The sequence below is a fragment of the Mya arenaria genome, chromosome 16 (assembly GCF_026914265.1).
Source record: "Mya arenaria isolate MELC-2E11 chromosome 16, ASM2691426v1".
Lineage (NCBI taxonomy): Eukaryota > Metazoa > Mollusca > Bivalvia > Myida > Myidae > Mya > Mya arenaria.
In genome coordinates, this window is record NC_069137.1 from 16,668,470 (window position 1) to 16,682,149 (window position 13,680).

A 13,680-nucleotide genomic window follows, 5' to 3' on the forward strand; every position below is an offset into this window, starting at 1 on the left:
TTTTAAAGACACAAAGACACGAGGACACACAAATGAGCGGAATGTAGGTGGCAGGATGGGAAGTGTGTAAAAACAAGTAGTAAGTACAAAAGGAGTTGGAACGGATATTGCGTGCTTCTCGAAAGAGTGATTTGAAGAACATACACGAATACACATAGGAGAGAAACCATACAAGTGTGATATATGATGCTGCTTTCTCTCTGAAGCATCATTTACAAACACATATAATACACACTTGGAGAAAAGCCATATGAATGTCGTATATGTGATGCTACTTTCGCTCAGAAAAGTTTTAAAGAGACATAGAACAATTCACACAGGGAGAAGCTATACAAGTGTGAGATATGTGATGCGGCTTTCTCTCTGAAAGAATATTTGAAAAACATATAAGAAGACACACAGGAGAAAAGCGATATAAGTGTGGATATGTGATATTGCTTTTTCTCAAAATTTCTTTAAAGACACACAGAAGAATACATACAGGAGATCGTAGCTATCAGTGTGAGAAATGTAAGATGCATTCTTTCTGAAACAATATTTACAGACATATTTAAGAATACATAACATGAGAAAAAACATATGTGTGTGAAATCAGGTGCAGGTCCTCACTCAGAAAAGTGGGTACAAACATTGTAAGAATGCATACAGGACTGACTTATACAATTGTGGGATATGTAACTCTGCTTTCTCACAGAAAAGTGAGGTACAAACACTATTAGAATGCATACAGTAGATAACTATACAATTGTGGGATATGTAACTCTGCTTTCTCTCAGAAAAGTGGGTACAAACACTATTAGAATGCATACAGTAGATAACTATACAATTGTGTGATATGTGACTCTGCTTTCTCACAGAAAAGTGAGGTACAAACACAATTAGAATGCATACAGTAGATAACTATATAATTGTGGGATATGTAACTCTGCTTTCTCTGAGAAAAGTGAGGTACAAACACTACTAGAATGCATACAGTAGATAACTATATAACTGTGTGATATGTAACTCTGCTTTCTCACAAAAAAGTGAGGTACAAACACTATTAGAATGCATACAGTAGATAATATATACAATTGTGTGATATGTAACTCTGCTTTCTCCCAGAAAAGTGGGTACAACACTATTAGAATGCATACAGTAGATAACTATATAATTGTGTGATATGTGATGCTGCTTTCTGGCTTACTGGTGGGTTAAAGAAACATATAAGCATACACACAGGAGAGAAGTTATACATGTGTTAGGTTTGTTTTGCTTTTTTTCTTAATTCAGGGCTCTCAAATAATTCACCTAAGAAAACACACAGAAATATTGCCATGTTTTCTGTCTTAGAAAAAATGCTTACAGAATCATATGAAAAGCTAAACATATATGTCTGACTAGTGGTGAAGCACATCCTTAAAAATATATATACGGTCTTATATATAAATAGCGGATAAAACCTTAGAATGAGACATATAGGAACACTTGCAATTAGATATTTACATGAGAGAGTACATTATAGCCATGTAGCCATTAGCTATTAGCCATAGAGAAATGGCTACATGTATAGACGTTGCTATAATAATCATCCCCTATATACTCTCTACTTGCGTAAATAATTATCTGCTCATAAATGAAAATGCTTTTCAACGGCGACATTTCTAGTAAATAATTTTGTATATGTATATTGTGTTAGATTTGTTCACAATTACTAATTTTACATGTGTTTTCCCTATCTACTAAATAAAACATTCATACACTTAGATTTGTTTTTGTTTTTTGTGTATTTTGTCCAACTGTTTCGATTTACCACCAAGCTGTTTAGATGATAATGATACAACTCATAATTATATAGTTAATTTCACAGGGTAATTAATTAAACAACTTGAGAAAAGATAATACTTTTTATGTTGTGGCATTTAACAGCTTGCAGGAAGTTTGCCGCGTGTCATGGTCATACGTTCACACCTTATTCAATCAATTACGCAAGTTACCCTGTTTTAATAATACTTAGTCATCGTGTTAACTTGTTAATCCAAACCAAGCAATTATCTGATATTAGTTATTTAAATTTTCCCTTTCAAGTATGCTGGAGATGAAAATTTTAGAAATTTATTAAAAGTACAAAGAGGACCGATGGATACAATTTCCTATTTAAGTATTTTGTAGTAGCACACTTGCATCATACGACGTTGTTGTTACCATATGCCACAGAGATAGAGAATCGATTAAGTGTTTTTCATCATCTTTTAAAGTGACATTAACATAACTGTCTATACAATTCACATGTATTAAAAACATATCTGAACATACGTTTGCAACTGCTGTGTGTTGTGTAAATTTTGTATAACGGATTATCAGTGCTCTGTGTGTTCTGAAACCAGTGAGGACATTCTGTGAGGTAAGATCGCCTACTGTTTGGTAAACAAACATTACGTAGTATATATTTAATTAATTGGCAGGTGTTTAAGATTAAAATAAATTATGTTTAGTATGGGAACTATTATTTAAGCGGTTGAATATTATATAAGTTATAAAGCGAAAAGTATATTTTGGGAAGTCAAGAATAGTATTTATATAGATAGGAACAATTATATTATCGTGTGTCTATTTACATTGCAATACTTTCAAGGCCTGGCTGAGTAACCATATGGGCAATCACAATTTTAAGATTAAGATATTAAACGACTGATGTGCAATAAAATGATACAAATACTTTCAAAACTAAACGAGCTGGTTACATTTATAATACATTTTGATATCTTATGTGAATGTGCTGTCACCATATTAACTTTGAACTTGATATATTGGAACTGTTATTATATTTAATGTTTGTGGGTTTTTTCTTGACATATTTTAGACATGTGTATATTACTATCATATAATATATCAGGCTATATTTATACATATATATTTATAAATGTTATTTTGAATTGAATAAGTATTATGTTCTCGTCTGACACTACTTAATTATCTACTTGAATGGTAACGCAGAAACGCGGCCGTTATTTGAACTTCTTGTGTGGAGGCGTCCTGTCGAAAGGGGGTGGGGGCTTGCACAAAGTTTTTTTACGTTAATCTGATAGGGAAATGCCAGCAAATTTCAAAAACACAACTGTACTGATGGTATGTCGAATATTATCTCGTTTACAATTCTTGGGTAAAGTCTCAAATAGTTTTATTGGTAGTTTGGCGTTGTTTTGTTTAGCAATAAAATATAGCATATGGAATATATCCCAAGGAAGACGGAGACGAAATTGTAGACACTATATTATAGGAAACAAAAAAAAATGATAGCTGACAATGCTTATTGAAACATTAAGGGGTGTTAACTTAACAATTTGTTAAGTGATCCACTTTAAAGATGCACAGTTACTACCAAATAAGATTTAACACATTTAATAATATTGTATTGATATGTCAACAAAAATAAATAAATGTCGAAACAATGGTTTTATTAAGGACACCTAGTTTAATTTGAAAGCACTAAGCATAAAGCAAGTAGTTGCTATTTTATGAGACTATAGTAGATCACAGCCAATCTTTACTGAAGTAACATTTTCAATCATAAATATAGATAATACATACTGAACCACACACTGGTACAACATAATTGCCTAAAATAGTAATAATGTGCCAGTAATTGTGAGATTAAATTTATTTCCTGCCAAAAATGACACTTTGAACCATTTAGGTTAAACATATTTTTGATCGTTATTTTCCTAAACATTTAAATGTAAACAGGAAATATTTTAGATTGCCATTTCTCGCGGTATATATTAAATTAAAGTCCAATGACAATTTATTTAAACAATTCAAAAAAGGATGTCACATTTCTAGAAAGAAAATTATTTTACTATGCAGTTATGTTCTGTTATTTTTTCACGGAATCCATGATGCCTTCAAAGGTCGGTAGTCTATGTTCTAGTCCAGCAGAAAAAAACGATAAATCTCAAATTTTCATGATTCACACACACACACACACGCACGCACGCACGCACGCACACACACACGAATTGCACCACATACAAAATTTTCACCCCAATACATGTATATTCGTTTAAGCAGGAATATCTATTAATTCCATATAAACTAAAAAGAAGTAACTGTTACATTCATTTATTATATATATATATATATATATATATATATATATATATATATATATATATATATATATATATAATATAAGCTATCACTTTTGTAGCGTTGGCAAGATATTGGTAAAGAAATTAAAATGTATTTTAAATTTGTATTTCTAAGACGGGAACTTACTAAGTGCGGGTAAAGTTAGGTTGGTATGCTTATATTTTTCGTTCAATGTTTAAAACACTGCTATTTCATAAATCTATAAACGAAATTACATACAGGAGAGAAGCCGTACAAATGTGCGGAATGTGGTGCTGATTTTACAGATGGAAGTAATTTTAAAAGACACGCGAGAATACACAAAGGAGAGAAGCCGTACAAATGTGCGGAATGTGGTGCTGATTTTACAGATGGAAGTAATTTTAAAAAACACACGAGAATACATAAAGGAGAGAAGCCATTTAAATGTGGAACGTGTGATGCTGCTTTCTCTCAGAAGAGTGATTTGAAGAAACATACACGAATACACACAGGAGAGAAACCATACAAGTGTGGGATATGTGATGCTGCTTTCTCTCTGAAGCATCATTTACAAACACATATAAAAATACACTTGGGAGAAAAGCCATATGAATGTCGTATATGTGATGCTACTTCGCTCAGAAAAGTTATTTAAAGAGACATAGAACAATTCACACAGGGGAGAAGCTATACAAGTGTGAGATATGTGATGCGGCTTTCTCTCTGAAACAATATTTGAAAAAACATATAAGAAGACACACAGGAGAAAAGCGATATAAGTGTGGGATATGTGGTATTGCTTTTTCTCAAAAACATTCTTTAAAGACACACAGAAGAATGCACACAGGAGAGCGTAGCTATCGAGTGTGAGAAATGTTAAGATGCATTCTTTATGAAACAATATTTACAGACACATTTAAGAATACATAACATGAGAAAAAACATATGTGTGTGAAATCAGGTGCAGGTCTCACTCAGAAAAGTGGGGTACAAACATTATAAGAATGCAAACAGGACTGACTTATACAATTGTGGGATATGTAACTCTGCTTTCTCACAGAAAAGTGAGGTACAAACACTATTAGAATGCATACAGTAGATAACTATACAATTGTGGGATATGTAACTCTGCTTTTTCACAGAAAAGTGGGGTACAAACACTATTAGAATGCATACAGTAGATAACTATACAATTGTGTGATATGTAACTCTGCTTTCTCTCAGAAAAGTGGGGTACAAACACTATTAGAATGCATACAGTAGATAACTATACAATTGTGTGATATGTAACTCTGCTTTCTCTCAGAAAAGTGGGGTACAAACACTATTAGAATGCATACAGTAGATAACTATACAATTGTGTGATATGTAACTCTGCTTTCTGGCTTACTATTGGGTTAAAGAAACATATAAGCATACACACAGGAGAGAAGTTATACATGTGTTAGGTTTGTTTTGCTTTTTTTCTTAATTCAGGGCTCTCAAATAATTCACCTAAGAAAACACACAGAAATATTGCCATGTTTCTCTGTCTTAGAAAAATGCTTACAGAATCATATGAAAAGCTAAACATATATGTCTGACTAGTGGTGAAGCACATCCTTAAAAATATATATACGGTCTTAAATATAAATAGCGGATAAAGAATGAGACATATAGGAACACTTGCAATTAGATATTTACATGAGAGAGTACATTATTAGCCATGTAGCCATTAGCTATTAGCCATAGAGAAATGGCTACATGTATAGAGTCTGCTATAATAATCATCCCCTATATACTCTCTACTTGCGTAAATAATTATCTGCTCATAAATGAAAATGCTTTTCAACGGCGACATTTCTAGTAAATAATTTTGTATATGTAATTTGTGTTAGATTTGTTCACAATTACTAATTTTACATGTGTTTTCCCTACCTACTAAATAAAACATTCATACACTTAGATTTGTTTTTTGTGTATTTTGTCCAACTGTTTTGATTTACCACCAAGCTGTTTAGATGATAATGATACAACTCATAATTATATAGTTAATTTCACAGGGTAATTAATTAAACAACTTGAGAAAAATAATACTTTTTATGTTGTGGCATTTAACAGCTTGCAGGAAGTTTGCCGCGTGTCATGGTCATACGTTCACACCTTATTCAATCAATTACGCAAGTTACCCTGTTTTAATAATACTTAGTCATCGTGTTAACTTGTTAATCCAAACCAAGCAATTATCTGATATTAGTTATTTAAATTTTCCCTTTCAAGTATGCTGGAGATGAAAATTTTAGAAATTCATTAAAAGTACAAAGAGGACCGATGGATACAATTTACTATATAAGTATTTTGTAGTAGCACACTTGCATCATACGACGTTGTTGTTACCATATGCCACAGAGATAGAGAATCGATTAAGTGTTTTTCATCATCTTTTAAAGTGACATTAACATAACTGTCTATACAATTCACATGTATTAAAAACATATCTGAACATACGTTTGCAACTGCTGTGTGTTGTGTAAATTTTGTATAACGGATTATCAGTGCTCTGTGTGTTCTGAAACCAGTGAGGACATTCTGTGAGGTAAGATCGCCTACTGTTTGGTAAACAAACATTACGTAGTATATATTTAATTAATTGGCAGGTGTTTAAGATTAAAATAAATAATGTTTAGTATGGGAACTATTATTTAAGCGGTTGAATATTATATAAGTTATAAAGCGAAAAGTATATTTTGGGAAGTCAAGAATAGTATTTATATAGATAGGAACAATTATATTATCGTGTGTCTATTTACATTGCAATACTTTCAAGGCCTGGCTGAGTAACCATATGGGCAATCACAATTATAAGATTAAGATATTAAACGACTGATGTGCAATAAAATGATACAAATACTATCAAAACTAAACGAGCTGGTTACATTTATAATACATTTTGATATCTTATGTGAATGTGCTGTCACCATAGTTAACTTTGAACTTGATATATTGGAACTGTTATTATATTTAATGTTTGTGGGGTTTTTTCTTGACATATTTTAGACATGTGTATATTACTATCATATAATATATCAGGCTATATTTATACATATATATTTATAAATGTTTATTCTGAATTGAATGAATATTATGTTCTCGTCTGACACTACTTAATTATCTACTTGAATGGTAACGCAGAAACGCGGCCGGTATTTGAACTTCTTGGTGGAGGCGTCCTGTCGAAAGGGGGTGGGGGCTTGCACAAAGTTTTTTTTACGTTAATCTGATAGGGAAATGCCAGCAAATTTCAAAAACACAACTGTACTGATGGCATGTCGAATATTCTCTTTTTTACAATTCTTGGGTAAAGTCTCAAATAGTTTTATTGGTAGTTTGGCGTTGTTTTGTTTAGCAATAAAATATAGCATATGGAATATATCCCAAGGAAGACGGAGACGAAATTGTAGACACTATATTATAGGAAACAAAAAATGATAGCTGACAATGCTTATTGAAACATTAAGGGGTGGTTAACAATTTGTTAAGTGATCCACTTTAAAGATGCACAGTTACTACCAAATAAGATTTAACACATTTAATAATATTGTATTGATATTTCAACAAAAATAAATAAATGTCGAAAACAATGGTTTTATTAAGGACACCTAGTTTAATTTGAAAGCACTAAGCATAAAGCAAGTAGTTGCTATTTTATGAGACTATAGTAGATCACAGCCAATCTTTACTGGAGTAACATTTTCAATCATAAATATAGATAATACATACTGAACCACACACTGGTACAACATAATTGCCTAAAATAGTGATAATTTGCCAGTAATTGTGAGATTAAATTTATTTCCTGCCAAAAATGACACTTTGAACCATATTTAGGTTGAACATATTTTTATCGTTATTTTCCTTAAACATTTAAATGTAAATAGGAAACATTTTAGATTGCCATTTCTCGCGGTATATGTTAAATTTAAGTTCAATGACAATTTATTTAAACAATTAAAAAAAGGATGTCACATTTCTAGAAAGAAAATTATTTTACTATGCAGATATGTTCTGTTATTTTTCACGGAATCCATGATGCCTTCAAAGGTCGGTAGTCAATGTTCTAATCCAGCAGAAAAAAAAAACGATAAATCTCAAAAAATTTATGATTCTCTCTCTCTCTCACACATACACACACACACACACACACACACACACGAATTGCGCCACACACAAAATTTTCACCCCAATACATGTATATTTGTTTAAGCAGGAATATCTATTAATTCCATAGAAACTAAAAAGAAGTAACTGTTACATTCATTTATTTATTATATTATATTTAAGCTATCACTTTTTAAGCGTTGGCAAGATATTGGTAAAGAAATTAAAATGTATTTTAAATTTGTATTTCTAAAAACTGGAACTTACTAAGTGCGGGTAAAGTTAGGTTGGTATGCTTATATTTTTCGTTCAATGTTTAAAACACTGCTATTTCATAAATCTATAAACGAAATTAAGCATATTGATAATTAACGGTTTTCTTTATTACATCTTTTTTAAGCTACATTAAAAATATAATATGGAAATAGGTCAATATATACGTATATACAACATATTTGTTTTAATTCGTACAAAGCTGTCCGGCTAGTAAAGAGAATAACATTCATATTTTTTCCAGATTTTCATGGATTTACACGCTGAAGACAAGCCAAACACGTGTAAGGTCTGTGGAGCTTATTTCTCCCAGAAATCTCATTTAAAGCGTCACATGAAAATACATACAGGAGAGAAGCCGTACACATGTGCGGAATGTGGTGCTGATTTTACAGATGGAAGTAATTTTAAAAGACACGCGAGAATACACAAAGGAGAGAAGCCGTACAAATGTGCGGAATGTGGTGCTGATTTTACAGATGGGAGTAATTTTAAAAAACACACGAGAATACACAAAGGAGAGAAGCCATTTAAATGTGGAACGTGTGATGCTGCTTTCTCTCCGAAGAGTGATTTGAAGAAACATACACGAATACACACAGGAGAGAAACCATACAAGTGTGGGATATGTGATGCTGCTTTCTCTCTGAAGCATCATTTACAAACACATATAAAAATACACTTGGGAGAAAAGCCATATGAATGTCGTATATGTGATGCTACTTTCGCTCAGAAAAGTTATTTAAAGAGACATAGAACAATTCACACAGGGGAGAAGCTATACAAGTGTGAGATATGTGATGCGGCTTTCTCTCTGAAAGAATATTTGAAAAACATATAAGAAGACACACAGGAGAAAAGCGATATAAGTGTGGGATATGTGGTATTGCTTTTTCTCAAAAACATTCTTTAAAGACACACAGAAGAATGCACACAGGAGAGCGTAGCTATCAAGTGTGAGAAATGTAAGATGCATTCTTTATGAAACAATATTTACAGACACATTTAAGAATACATAACATGAGAAAAAACATATGTGTGTAAAATCAGGTGCAGGTCTCTCTCAGAAAAGTAAGGGTACAAACATTATAAGAATGCAAACAGGACTGACTTATACAATTGTGGGATATGTAACTCTGCTTTCTCACAGAAAAGTGAGGTACAAACACTATTAGAATGCATACAGTAGATAACTATACAATTGTGGGATATGTAACTCTGCTTTTTCACAGAAAAGTGGGGTACAAACACTATTAGAATGCATACAGTAGATAACTATACAATTGTGGGATATGTAACTCTGCTTTTTCACAGAAAAGTGGGTACAAACACTATTAGAATGCATACAGTAGATAACTATACAATTGTGGGATATGTAACTCTGCTTTTTCACAGAAAAGTGGGGTACAAACACTATTAGAATGCATACAGTAGATAACTATACAATTGTGGGATATGTAACTCTGCTTTCTCACAGAAAAGTGAGGTACAAACACTATTAGAATGCATACAGTAGATAACTATATAATTGTGTGGTATGTGATGCTGCTTTCTGGCTTACTATTGGGTTAAAGAAACATATAAGCATACACATAGGAGAGAAGTTATACATGTGTTAGGTTTGTGTTGCTTTTTTTCTTAATTCAGGGCTCTCAAATAAGTCACCTAAGAAAACACACAGAAATATTGCCATGTTTCTCTGTCTTAGAAAAAATGCTTACAGAATCATATGAAAAGCTAAACATATATGTCTGACTAGTGGTGAAGCACATCCTTAAAAATATATATACGGTCTTATATATAAATAGCGGATAAAACCTTAGAATGAGACATATAGGAACACTTGCAATTAGATATTTACATGAGAGAGTACATTATTAGCCATGTAGCCATTAGCTATTAGCCATAGAGAAATGGCTACATGTATAGACGTTGCTATAATAATCATCCCCTATATACTCTCTACTTGCGTAAATAATTATCTGCTCATAAATGAAAATGCTTTTCAACGGCGACATTTCTAGTAAATTATTTTGTATATGTAATTTGTGTTAGATTTGTTCACAATTACTAATTTTACATGTGTTTTCCCTATCTACTAAATAAAACATTCATACACTTAGATTTGTTTTTTGTGTATTTTGTCCAACTGTTTCGATTTACCACCAAGCTGTTTAGATGATAATGATACAACTCATAATTATATAGTTAATTTCACAGGGTAATTAATTAAACAACTTGAGAAAAGATAATACTTTTTATGTTGTGGCATTTAACAGCTTGCAGGAAGTTTGCCGCGTGTCATGGTCATACGTTCACACCTTATTCAATCAATTACGCAAGTTACCCTGTTTTAATAATACTTAGTCATCGTGTTAACTTGTTAATCCAAACCAAGCAATTATCTGATATTAGTTATTTAAATTTTCCCTTTCAAGTATGCTGGAGATGAAAATTTTAGAAATTCATTAAAAGTACAAAGAGGACCGATGGATACAATTTACTATATAAGTATTTTGTAGTAGCACACTTGCATCATGCGACGTTGTTGTTACCATATGCCACAGAGATAGAGAATCCATTAAGTGTTTTTCATCATCTTTTAAAGTGACATTAACATAACTGTCTATACAATTCACATGTATTAAAAACATATCTGAACATACGTTTGCAACTGCTGTGTGTTGTGTAAATTTTGTATAACGGATTATCAGTGCTCTGTGTGTTCTGAAACCAGTGAGGACATTCTGTGAGGTAAGATCGCCTACTGTTTGGTAAACAAACATTACGTAGTATATATTTAATTAATTGGCAGGTGTTTAAGATTAAAATAAATAATGTTTAGTATGGGAACTATTATTTAAGCGGTTGAATATTATATAAGTTATAAAGCGAAAAGTATATTTTGGGAAGTCAAGAATAGTATTTATATAGATAGGAACAATTATATTATCGTGTGTCTATTTACATTGCAATACTTTCAAGGCATGGCTGAGTAACCATACGGGCAATCACAATTTTAAGATTAACATATTAAACGACTGATGTGCAATAAAATGATACAAATACTTTCAAAACTAAACGAGCTGGTTACATTTATAATACATTTTGATATCTTATGTGAATGTGCTGTCACCATAGTTAACTTTGAACTTGATATATTGGAACTGTTATTATATTTAATATTTGTGTTTTTTTCTTGACATATTTTAGACATGTGTATATTACTATCATATAATATATCAGGCTATATTTATACATATATATTTATAAATGTTATTTTGAATTGAATGAATATTATGTTCTCGTCTGACACTACTTAATTATCTACTTGAATGGTAACGCAGAAACGCGGCAGATATTTGAACTTCTTGTGTGGAGGCGTCCTGTCGAATGGGGGTGGGGGCTTGCACAAAGTTTTTTTTACGTTAATCTGATAGGGAAAAGCCAGCAAATTTCAAGTACACAACTGTACTGATGGCATGTCGAATATTATCTCGTTTACAATTCTTGGGTAAAGTCTCAAATAGTTTTATTGGTAGTTTGGCGTTGTTTTGTTTAGCAATAAAATATAGCATATGGAATATATCCCAAGGAAGACGGAGACGAAATTGTAGACACTATATTATAGGAAACAAAAAAATGATAGCTGACAATGCTTATTGAAACATTAAGGGGTGGTTAACAATTTGTTAAGTGATCCACTTTAAAGATGCACAGTTACTACCAAATAAGATTTAACACATTTAATAATATTGTATTGATATTTCAACAAAAATAAATAAATGTCGAAAACAATGGTTTTATTAAGGACACCTAGTTTAATTTGAAAGCACTAAGCATAAAGCAAGTAGTTGCTATTTTATGAGACTATAGTAGATCACAGCCAATCTTTACTGGAGTAACATTTTCAATCATAAATATAGATATTACATACTGAACCACACACTGGTACAACATAATTGCCTAAAATAGTAATAATGTGCCAGTAATTGTGAGATCAAATTTATTTCCGGCCAAAAATGACACTTTGAACCATTTAGGTTAAACATATTTTTGATCGTTATTTTCCTTAACATTTAAATGTAAACAGGAAATATTTTAGATTGCCATTTCTCGCGGTATATATTAAATTAAAGTCCAATGACAATTTATTTAAACAATTCAAAAAAGGATGTCACATTTCTAGAAAGAAAATTATTTTACTATGCAGTTATGTTCTGTTATTTTTTCACGGAATCCATGATGCCTTAGGTCGGTAGTCTATGTTCTAGTCCAGCAGAACAAAAACAATAAATCTCAAATTTTCATGATTCACACACACACACACACACACGAATTGCACCACACACAAAATTTTCACCCCAATACATGTATATTCGTTTAAGCAGGAATATCTATTAATTCCATAGAAACTAAAAAGAAGTAACTGTTACATTCATTTATTTATTATATATATATATATATATATATATATATATATATATATATAATAATAAATGAATGTAACAGTTACTTCTTTTTAGTTTCTATGGAATAAATAGATATTCCTGCTTAAACGAACAGTTTTCGAAGTAACTGTTACATTCATTTATTTATTATATATATATATATATATAATAAATAAATGAATGTAACAGTTACTTCTTTTTAGTTTATATATATTTATATATATATTTATTATATATATATATATATATATATATATTTAAGCTATCACTTTTTAAGCGTTGGCAAGATATTGGTAAAAAAATTAAAATGTATTTTAAATTTGTATTTCTAAGACAGGAACTTACTAAGTGCGGGTAAAGTTAGGTTGGTATGCTTATATTTTTCGTTCAATGTTTAAAACACTGCTATTTCATATATCTATCAACGAAATTAAGCATATTGATAATTAATTGATAATTAATGGTTTTCTTTATTACATCTTTTTTAAGCTACATTAAAAATATAATATGAAAATAGGTCATAACACACGTATATACAACATATTTGTTTTAATTCGTACAAAGCTGTCCGGCTAGTAAAGAGAATAACATTAATATTTTTTTTCCAGATTATCATGGATTTACACGCTGAAGACAAGCCAAACACGTGTAAGGTCTGTGGAGCTTATTTCTCCCAGAAATCTCATTTAAAGCGTCACATGAAAATACATACAGGAGAGAAGCCGTA

General features: G+C 31.2%; 1 protein-coding gene across 1 annotated transcript; it reads left to right on the top strand.

The window, feature by feature from the left end:
* The first annotated feature begins 4,397 nt into the window (after positions 1–4,397).
* LOC128221450 (zinc finger protein 480-like) lies at positions 4,398–9,343 on the top strand. The gene is made up of 3 exons (XM_052930057.1): positions 4,398–4,487; positions 4,735–4,956; positions 8,747–9,343. The coding sequence occupies exons 1-3, from the start codon at positions 4,398–4,400 to the stop codon at positions 9,341–9,343; spliced, it is 909 nt and encodes a 302-aa protein (XP_052786017.1).
* Positions 9,344–13,680: the final 4,337 nt, after the last annotated feature.